This window comes from Brachypodium distachyon, chromosome 5 (assembly GCF_000005505.3).
Source record: "Brachypodium distachyon strain Bd21 chromosome 5, Brachypodium_distachyon_v3.0, whole genome shotgun sequence".
Taxonomy (NCBI): domain Eukaryota; kingdom Viridiplantae; phylum Streptophyta; class Magnoliopsida; order Poales; family Poaceae; genus Brachypodium; species Brachypodium distachyon.
The window spans coordinates 8,392,855-8,403,513 of NC_016135.3; the positions used below are offsets into that span (position 1 = coordinate 8,392,855).

At 42.5% G+C, this 10,659-nt stretch overlaps 1 protein-coding gene across 1 annotated transcript; it reads left to right on the forward strand.

Moving 5' to 3' along the window:
- Positions 1 to 640: 640 nt before the first annotated feature.
- On the forward strand, positions 641 to 9,367 carry LOC112269369 (the record flags this gene model as incomplete). Its single annotated transcript, XM_024456037.1, has 10 exons — positions 641 to 907; positions 1,252 to 1,355; positions 1,434 to 1,575; positions 2,096 to 2,311; positions 2,355 to 2,822; positions 5,840 to 5,959; positions 6,056 to 6,626; positions 7,488 to 8,404; positions 8,699 to 8,919; positions 9,331 to 9,367. Coding segments are annotated over exons 1-10 (3,063 nt in total), but the record flags the coding sequence as incomplete, so codon positions are not given.
- Positions 9,368 to 10,659: the final 1,292 nt, after the last annotated feature.

The following is a 10,659-nucleotide window of genomic DNA, read 5'->3' on the forward strand; positions in this document are numbered from 1 at the left end:
ATCTAGTGGTACCATTGATGACAAAAAACAAATTATTGTTGATGGGAAGCTTAAAATGGCTGCAAAAGAGATTAGAAGAAGCTATAGGTTTAAGGGCAAAGAGGATGTTGACAGAACTACTTTGTCTATGAAAATAGTTGAACTGAAGAATTCTATTCAGGTACCTCTACTTTTGCTGGTGTTGTTCCCACTATTTTAAACTCTAATTCGTCTGTGCTTACTAGTATGGTTGAACAGTTGGGTGTTAGAATTTGATAGTCCTAATTGTAATCCTCATAGACTCGTGGATCCGGTGAATTTGAAGAGTCTTTAACTAGCTAGGGTTTCCTTAGTTGATGAGAGGAAAATGGATAAGAATATGAGGGAACCTGGTGATGGTTGTCAATTTCAAATCATTTCTGAAGAAGTGGATGATCTGTTATCTGATAGTGAGGATGATTGTTTCTTGGGGGATGATGCTTGTTCAAGTAGAGTCAAGCTAACAAAATCATGAAGTTGTGCTCCCCTGTCTTTAGGGTTGAGCCAGGACGGAAGAGCTAGGGGGGGCGCCCTCCAAAACAGTAGAATCTTTCCATGTCAGGAATTTTCTAGAATTACAGGGGGGCTTGGGCGCCTTGACAAACAAAGATTTCTCAGGGAAATGATTGTGGAGAATGGTGTTCACTTCATTGGTCTTGAAGAAACTATGAAGACAAAATATCATGAATCTTGGTTCAGAAGTATTGCCGGACCTAGGAGTTTTGTGTGGCAGCACACTCCACCTAGGGGGAGATCATGTGGTCTCCTACTAGGAGTGAATGCAGATGTTCTGGAAACAATGGAAGTTGAGCTGGGAACACACCTTGTGGTGGTGTATGGTCCTGCTCAAGTGGATGATAAGGAGTTTTTCCTGACAGAGTTTGCCCAGGTGTGCAGCTCTTTGAAAGGGCTGGTTCATAGGAGGGGATTTTAATATCCTCAGGAAAACCTGTGACAAGAATAAGCCATGTGTTGCCCAGATGGAGTTACATCTTTAATTCCATTATTGAAAGTAATGGGTTAAAAAGAGATGACTCTCCATGGGAGACTATACACATGGGCTAATAACTTGGAGAATCCCACTTATGAAAAGCTAGACAAAATTCTAGTCAGTACTGAATGGGAATTGGCCTTTCCTTTAGCAACAGTAACTGGTTTGAGCATAGATTTATCTGACCATGTACCTTTGTTGTTAGCTTCTGGTGTGTACCCACCTTATTGCAAAACTTTCAGGTTTTAGAACTGTTGGTTGGAAAAAGATGGTTTCAAAGAGGTGGTGAGGCAGAGTTGGAATGCAGAGATCAAAGGAATTATTTGAGGGATGAAGAGATCAAAAGGTAGCAGAGATCAAAGGAGTTGGACATGAAGGAAGGAGATGCTAATACAAAGTATTTCCATCTGAAAGCTTGTGGTAGGCGAAAGAAGAATAGGATTTCCGTGCCGCTGAAAGATGGGGTCCCAGTGACAGGAGATGAGGATCTGCTGAGGCATCTGACTGAGTTCTATAAAGAGTTGTTTAGTCCCCTTGAGATCAGCTCTATTAAACTTGATGGGATTGTATGCAATCAATTGTCTGGTGCTGGCAGAGAGTTTTTAACTTCTCCTTTCAAAAGATAAAGGAGGCTATGTTTAGTATGAAACATAATAAAGCTGCTGGTCCTGATGGATTGCCTGCTGAATTCTATTAGATGTTCTGGGAGGATATCAAGCATGACCTGAAGGATCTGTTTGATGCTTTTCACTATGGAAGGCTGTCAATTGAGAGACTCAATCATGGGATCATCACCCTTCTCCCAAAAAGTGCCTGATGCTGAAGTAATTCAGAAGTTTAGGCCCATCTGCATGCTCAATGTTGGTTATAAAATACTAATTAAAGTGCTTGCTAATAGACTAGGCAGAGTGATTAAATCTATCATTTCTGAAGCCCAGACTGCTTTCATGAAGGAGAGGTATATTATGGAAGGGATTGTCTTGCTCCATGAAACCATTCATGAAATGCATCAGTATCCTGCTAAAGATTGATTTCGAGAAGGCTTATGACAAGGTGAACTGGCTTTTTTTGTACCAAATGATGCAGATTAAAGGATTTGGAGATAAATGGTGTGATTGGGTCATGAGGACTGTTAGAGGGGGGAGAGTTGCAATCAAGGTCAATGATCAGATTGGGCCCTACTTCCCAACTTACAAGGGTGTTAGGCAGGGAGATCCCCTCTCTCCTCTGTTATTTAACATCATTGCTGAAGGGCTGACAATGCTCATCAATAAAGCAAAAAGATCAAGGGTTGATTGCTGGGTTGGTTCCTCACTTAGTTGATGGGGATCTGGCTATTCTTCAGTATGCAGATTACACTATTCTGCTGCTGCAAGATGACCTTGAGCAAGCCAGAGACTTAAAGTTCATTTTATACATCTTTGAGAAAGTTTATGGCCTGAAAATCAACTTTCATAAAAGTGAACTTTACTATTTGGGGGATGCTGCTCTCAGGAGCTCTGCATACAGTGAGATATTCACTTGCAGTGTGGGGGATTTCCCTTTCACATATCTGGGTATTCACATTGATGTGAAGAGACCGAGCAATGCACAATGGAAGCCGGTGGAGGAGAAAGTGGAAAAGAGATTGGCTGGCTGGAAAGGGAATTTTCTTTCGATGGGAGGGAGGACTGTGCTAATTAACTCATGCATGTCTAGTGTCCCTCTGTACATGCTGTCATTTCTGGAAGCCAAGGAGGTGATTAAAAGAATTGATCACTCCAGGAAGAGGATGCTATGGCAGGAGCATCAAGGGAAAAAGAAGTACCACCTGGTGAACTTGTTGGAAATATGCCCTAGAGGCAATAATAAATTTGTTATTATCATATTTCATTGTTCTTGATAAATGTTTATTGCCCATGCTATAATTGTATTGATTGGAAACTCAAATACATGTGTGGATAAATAAACAAATACCGTGTCCCTAATACGCCTCTACTAGATTAGCTCGTTGATTAAAGATGGTTAAGGTTTCCTAACCATAGACATGTGTTGTCATTTAATAACGAGGTCATATCATTAGGAGAATGATGTGATGGACAGACCCAAACCTAAACATAGCTTTTGATCGTGTCACTTAAGTTTAAGTTGCTTATGTTTTATTATGTCAAGTATTATTTCTTTAGACCATGAGATCATGCCACTCCCTAGTACCAGAAGAATACTTTGTGGGCATCAACCGTCATCTCGTAACTGGGTGATCATAAAGGTGTTTTTCAGGTATCCCAGAAGGTGCTTGTTGGGTTGTATGGATCAAGACTGGGATTTGTCACTCCTTGTGACGGAGAGATATCTCTGGGCCCTCTCGGTAATATAACATCCTAATGAGCTTGCAAGCATGTGACTAATGTGTTTAGTTGCGGGGGTATTATATTACGGAACGAGTAAAGAGAACTTGCCGGTAACGAGATTAAACTAGGTATGACGATACCGACGATCAAATCTCGGGCAAGTAATATATCGCGAGACAAAGAGAATTGGATACTGGATTAATTGAATCCTCGACATAGTGGTTCAACCGATGAGATCTTCGTGGAATATGTGGGAACTATTATGGACATCCAGGTCCCGCTATTGGTTATTGATATTTGATCATGTCCACATGTTCTCGAACCCGTAGGGTCACACACTTAACGTTTCATGTTGCTTGGGTTAAATGAGATAAATGATGATGATATCGAATTATGATTCGGAGTCTTGGATGGGATCCTAGACGCAACGAGGAGCTCCGGAATGTTCCGGAGATAAATATTTATATATGGAAAGTTGTTTTCAGGGTTCTGGAAAGTTTGGAATATTTCCCGGTTTTGACCGGGAAGCTTCTAGAAGGTTCCGGAGGGATCCGGAGGGTTCCACCTTGAGGCCCACCTATCCCTGGGCTAAATGGGCCTGTGAGGGAGCACCCTGGCCTTAATGGGCCGAGGGGCTAGCCCACAGGGCCCATGCGGCCAGGAGGAGAGTCCTGGCCGCGGGAGAGTCCTGGCCGCATGAGAGTCCTGGCCGCCGGAGAGTCCTGGCCGCGGGATAGTCCTGGCCGGCCACGCCTCCTCTACCCCTATATAAATAGAAGGGGGGGCAAGGGAGAGAGACACCCCCAAGCTTTCAGTTGGATCTCTCTCCCCTGAGCCCTCCTCTCCTCCTCTTCTCACGCGCACGGCGTAGCCCTGCCCGTGAGAATATTCACCATAGTCACCACGCCGTCGTGCTGCCGGGATCTCGTCTACCTCTCCCTCTCGCTTGCTGGATCGAGGAAGGAGGAGATAACGTGAAGCTGAACGTGTGGATACCAAGGAGGTGCTGTCCGTTCGGCACTGAGATTGATCTCATTGAAAGTTCCACTACACCAACAACGATCTCGTGATCGTAACGCTTAGCGGTCTACGAGGGTATGGTGTTCATGATCCCTCTCGTTACATACATCTAGTATATATATTCTTGGGTTTCTTCCGCACTTCTCGTAGGAAAATTTTTGTTTCCTATGCAACGAACCCAACAGTGGTATCAGAGCTAGATCTATGCGTAGATGTTTTGTACGAGTAGAACACAATTTAGTTGTGGGCGTTGATGTTCATATTGCACCTCCTTTGTGCACTATCGGATTTTGCGGGATAGTGGGATGAAGCGGCTCGGACCAACCTTACTTGTCTTCGCACAAGAGACCGGTTCCGCAATTAACATGCAACTTGTATTGCATAAGGCGGCTGGCGGGTGTCTGTCTCTCCCACTATAGTTGAAATCTGATTTGCAATGGGAGGCCTATATGGTTAATAAGCAATTTGTATATCACCGTTGTGGCTTTTGCGTAAGTAAGAACGGTTCTTTTAGTGCAGCCCCTAAAGCCACGTAAAACATGCAACAACAAAGTAGAAGCGTCTAACTTGTTTTTGCAGGGGCATGTGATGTGGTATGGCCAAGATATGATATAATATATTTGATGTATGAGATGATCATGTTTTGTAATATTTCACGACTTGCATGTCGATGAGTTTGGCAACCGGCAGGAGCCGTATGGTTGTCTCATTAATTATTGTATGACCTTCGTGTCAATGATTTAATCGCCATGTAATTGCTTTACTTTATCGCTAGTAGTAGCAATAGTCGTAGTAGCAATAGTTGGTGGAGGCAACTATACATGACGCCCGAGGACCTAGGCGCCATGCTGGTGATGATGGAGATCATGCCCGTGCTTTGGAGATGGAGATCAAAGGCACACGAAGAGAAGGCCATATCATGTCACATTATTTATGCATGTGATGTTTATCCCTTTTATGCATCTCATTTTGCTTAGTTGACGGTAGCATTATAAGATGATCCCTCATTGTTAATATCAAGATAATAATGTGTTCTCCCTTAGTATGCACCGTTGCAAAAGTTCGTCGTTTTGAAGCACCACGTGATGATCGGGTGTTATAAACTCTACGTTCGCATACAACGGGTGTAAGCCAGTTTTACACATGCAGGAATACTTTGGTTAACTTGACGAGCCTAGCATGTACAGACATGGCCTCGGAACACAAGGAACCGAAAGGTTAAACATGAGTCATATGAATGATGTGATCAACATGCTGATGTTTACCATTGAAGCTACTCCATCTCACGTGATGATCGGACTTGGTGTAGTGGATTTGGATCATGTGTCACTAAACAACCCGAGGGATGTTGATTTTAGTGGGAGTTCATTAGTAATTTGATTAGCTTGAACTTATTATCATGAACTTAGTCTAATTGCCTTTGCAAATATACTGTAGATCAATGGCTCGTACTACGTTCAATATGAATACTCTCCTAGAGAAAGATAAACTGAAGTCCAATGGAAGCAACTTTACGGACTGGTTCCGGAATGTGAGGATTATCCTCGAAGCTGCCAAAAAGGCTTATGTTTTTGATGCAGCGCTTGGTGCAGAACCCGCAGCAACTGAGTCTGCTGACGTTAGGAACGTTTGGCTGACTCAATCTGAGGACCACAATGTAGTTAGGTGCGGCCTCTTGCTTGGTATGGAACCTGAGCTCCAAAAGCGTTTTGAGCACCACTCGGCATATGCTATGATTGGGGAACTGAATACTTTATTTCAGACCCAAGCCCGTGCGGAGAGGTATGATGCCTCCGAAAGGTTCTTTAACTGCAAGATGGAGGAGAACAGCTCCGTTAGCGAGCACGTGCTCAGAATGTCTGGGTACGCCGACCGCCTGAGACAACTGGGAATTGAGATTCCTAATGAATTAGGCATTGACCGGGTTCTTCAGTCACTACCACCTAGCTATAAAAGTTTTGTGGTGAACTACAATATGCAAGGGATGGATAGGACACTTCCTCAGCTCCTCGCGATGTTAAAAACTGCGGAGGTGGAAATCAAAAAGGAGCATCAAGTGTTGATGGTCAATAAGACCACCAGTTTCAAGAAGGCAAAGGGTAAGAAGGGAAATTTCAAGAAGGGTGGCAAAACTGTTGCCACTCCCGCGAAGAAGCCCAAATCTGGACCTAAGCCGGATACTGAGTGCTTCTACTGCAAGGGAACTGGCCACTGGAAGCATAACTGCCCCAAGTACTTGGCAGATAAGAAGGCTGGCAACGTCAAAGGTATATTTGATATACATGTTATTGATGTGTACCTTACTAGTACTCGTAGTAGCACCTGGGTATTTGATACTGGTTCAGTTGCTCACATTTGTAACTGGAAACAGGAGCTACAGAATAAACGAAGACTAGCAAGAGATGAGGTGACTATGCGCGTCGGGAATGGATCAAAAGTTGATGTGATCGCCGTCGGCACGCTCCCTCTACATTTATCTTCGGGATTAGTTTTAAACCTTAGTAATTGTTATTTGGTGCCTGCGTTGAGCATGAACATTATATCAGGATCTTGTTTAATGCAAGACGGTTATTCATTTAAATCAGAGAATAATGATTGTTCGATTTATATGAGTAATATCTTTTATGGTCATGCACCACTTGTGAATGGTTTATTTCTATTAAGTCTCGATAGTAGTGACACACATATTCATAATGTTAATGCCAAAAGGTGCAAAGTGGATAATGATAGTTCAACATATTTGTGGCACTGCCGTCTAGGTCATATTGGTATAAAACGCATGAAGAAACTCCATTCTGATGGACTACTTGAATCACTTGATTTTGAATCATTTGATACATGTGAACCATGCCTCATGGGTAAGATGACTAGAACCCCGTTTTCAGGCTTAATGGAACGGGCCAGTGACTTGTTGGAGATCATACATACTGATGTGTGCGGACCAATGAGTGTTACAACGTGCGGTGGATATCGTTACTTCCTAACCTTCACAGATGACTTGAGTAGATATGGGTATATTTACTTAATGAAAAACAAGTCTGAGACATTTGAGAAATTCAAGGAATTTCAGAATGAAGTGGAGAATCATCGTAACAAGAAAATTAAATTTCTACGATCGGATCGTGGAGGTGAATATTTGAGTTACGAGTTTGGCACGCATTTAAGACAATGTGGAATTGTTTCACAACTTACGCCGCCTGGAACACCACAACGCAATGGTGTGTCCGAACGTCGTAATCGTACTTTATTGGATATGGTACGGTCTATGATGTGTCTTACTGATTTGCCACTGTCATTTTGGGGTTATGCATTAGAGACAGCCGCATTCACTTTAAATAGGGCACCATCTAAATCCGTTGAAACGACACCGTATGAATTATGGTTTGGCAAGAAACCTAAGCTGTCCTTTCTTAAAGTTTGGGGATGCGAAGCTTATGTAAAAAGGCTACAACCTGATAAGCTCGAACCCAAGTCGGAAAAATGCGTCTTCATAGGATACCCTAAAGAAACAATTGGGTACACCTTCTATCACAGATCCGAAGGAAAAGTGTTTGTCGCTAAGAACGGGTCCTTTCTAGAGAAGGAGTTTCTCTCGAAAGAAGTGAGTGGGAGGAAGGTAGAGCTCGATGAGGTTATTGAACCTTCTCTCGAATTTGAGTGTAGCGCAGCACCAGAAACTGTTCCCGTGCATCCTGCATCAGCTAGAGAGGAAGCTAATGATAATGATCATGAAGTTTTGAATGAGACAACTACTGAACTTCGCAGGTCGACGAGAACACGTAATACTCCTGAGTGGTACAATGTTCGTGTCATGAATGTCATGTTGTTGGACAACGATGAACCTGCGAATTATGAGGAAGCGATGATGAGCCCAGACTCCGAAAAATGGTTAGAAGCCATGAAATCCGAAATGGGATCCATGTATGAAAACCAAGTATGGACTTTGGTAGACTTACCGAATGACCGAAAGGCCGTTGAGAACAAATGGATTTTCAAGAAGAAAACAGATGCTGATGGAAATGTTACCGTCTATAAAGCTCGACTTGTCGCAAAAGGTTTTCGACAAATTCAAGGAGTTGACTACGATGAGACTTTCTCACCCGTAGCGATGCTAAAGTCTGTTCGGATTATGTTAGCAATTGCTGCATTTTTCGATTACGAAATTTGGCAGATGGATGTCAAAACCGCGTTCCTTAATGGTCACATTGAGGAAGAGTTATACATGGTTCAGCCCAAAGGTTTTGTCGATCCTAAGGATGCTAATAAGGTATGCAAACTTCAGCGTTCCATTTATGGGCTGAAGCAAGCATCTCGGAGTTGGAATCTCCGTTTTGATAAGGTGATCAAAGGGTTTGGATTTGTCCAAACTCACGGAGAAGCTTGTATTTACAAGAAAGTGAGTGGGAGCTCTGTAGCATTTCTAATACTGTATGTGAATGACATATTGCTGATTGGGAATGATATAGAACTTCTTAAAAGTGTTAAAGGCTATTTGAATAAAAGTTTTTCAATGAAAGACCTTGGTGAAGCAGCTTACATATTAGGCATCAAGATTTATAGAGATAGATCAAGACGCCTGATAGGACTTACACAAAGTACATACCTTGACAAAGTTTTGAAAAGGTTCAAAATGGATCAAGCAAAGAAAGGGTTCTTGCCCATATTGCAAGGTAAGACATTGAGTAAGACTCAGTGTCCAGCTTCGGCAGAAGATAGAGAAAAGATGAATAGTATCCCCTATGCCTCAGCCATAGGCTCTATTATGTATGCCATGCTGTGTACTAGACCAGACGTGTGTCATGCTGTTAGTTTGACTAGCAGGTACCAAAGTGATCCAGGAGTGGAACACTGGACAGCAGTTAAGAATATCCTTAAGTACCTAAAAAGGACTAAAGAAATGTTTCTCGTTTATGGAGGTGACGAACAGCTCGTCGTAAAGGGTTACGTCGATGCTAGTTTTGACACTGATCCGGATGACTCTAAGTCTCAATCCGGATACGTATTTATTTTGAATGGTGGTGCAGTTAGCTGGAGGAGTTCCAAGCAGAGCGTTGTGGCAGCATCAACAACTGAAGCGGAATATGTGGCTGCTTCAGAAGCGGCACAGGAAGGAGTTTGGATGAAGGAGTTCATATCTGAACTTGGTGTGGTTCCGAGTGCGTTGGATCCCATGGACATCTATTGTGACAACACTGGTGCCATAGCCAACGCCAAGGAGCCGAGGTCTCACAAGAATTCCAAGCATATTAAACGCCGGTTTCACACTATTCGTGAATATGTCAAGGATGGTGACATAAAGATTTGCAAAGTACATACGGATCTGAATGTCGCAGGCCCGTTGACTAAACCTCTTCCACGAGCAAAACATGATCAACACCAAGACTCCATGGGTGTTAGATTTATTACAATGTAAACTAGATTATTGACTCTAGTGCAAGTGGGAGACTGTTGGAAATATGCCCTAGAGGCAATAATAAATTTGTTATTATCATATTTCATTGTTCTTGATAAATGTTTATTGCCCATGCTATAATTGTATTGATTGGAAACTCAAATACATGTGTGGATAAATAAACAAATACCGTGTCCCTAATACGCCTCTACTAGATTAGCTCGTTGATTAAAGATGGTTAAGGTTTCCTAACCATAGACATGTGTTGTCATTTAATAACGAGGTCATATCATTAGGAGAATGATGTGATGGACAGACCCAAACCTAAACATAGCTTTTGATCGTGTCACTTAAGTTTAAGTTGCTTATGTTTTATTATGTCAAGTATTATTTCTTTAGACCATGAGATCATGCCACTCCCTAGTACCAGAAGAATACTTTGTGGGCATCAACCGTCATCTCGTAACTGGGTGATCATAAAGGTGTTTTTCAGGTATCCCAGAAGGTGCTTGTTGGGTTGTATGGATCAAGACTGGGATTTGTCACTCCTTGTGACGGATAGATATCTCTGGGCCCTCTCGGTAATATAACATCCTAATGAGCTTGCAAGCATGTGACTAATGTGTTTAGTTGCGGGGGTATTATATTACGGAACGAGTAAAGAGAACTTGCCGGTAACGAGATTAAACTAGGTATGGCGATACCGACGATCAAATCTCGGGCAAGTAATATATCGCGAGACAAAGAGAATTGGATACTGGATTAATTGAATCCTCGACATAGTGGTTCAACCGATGAGATCTTCGTGGAATATGTGGGAACTATTATGGACATCCAGGTCCCGCTATTGGTTATTGATATTTGATCATGTCCACATGTTCTCGAACCCGTAGGGTCACACACTTAAC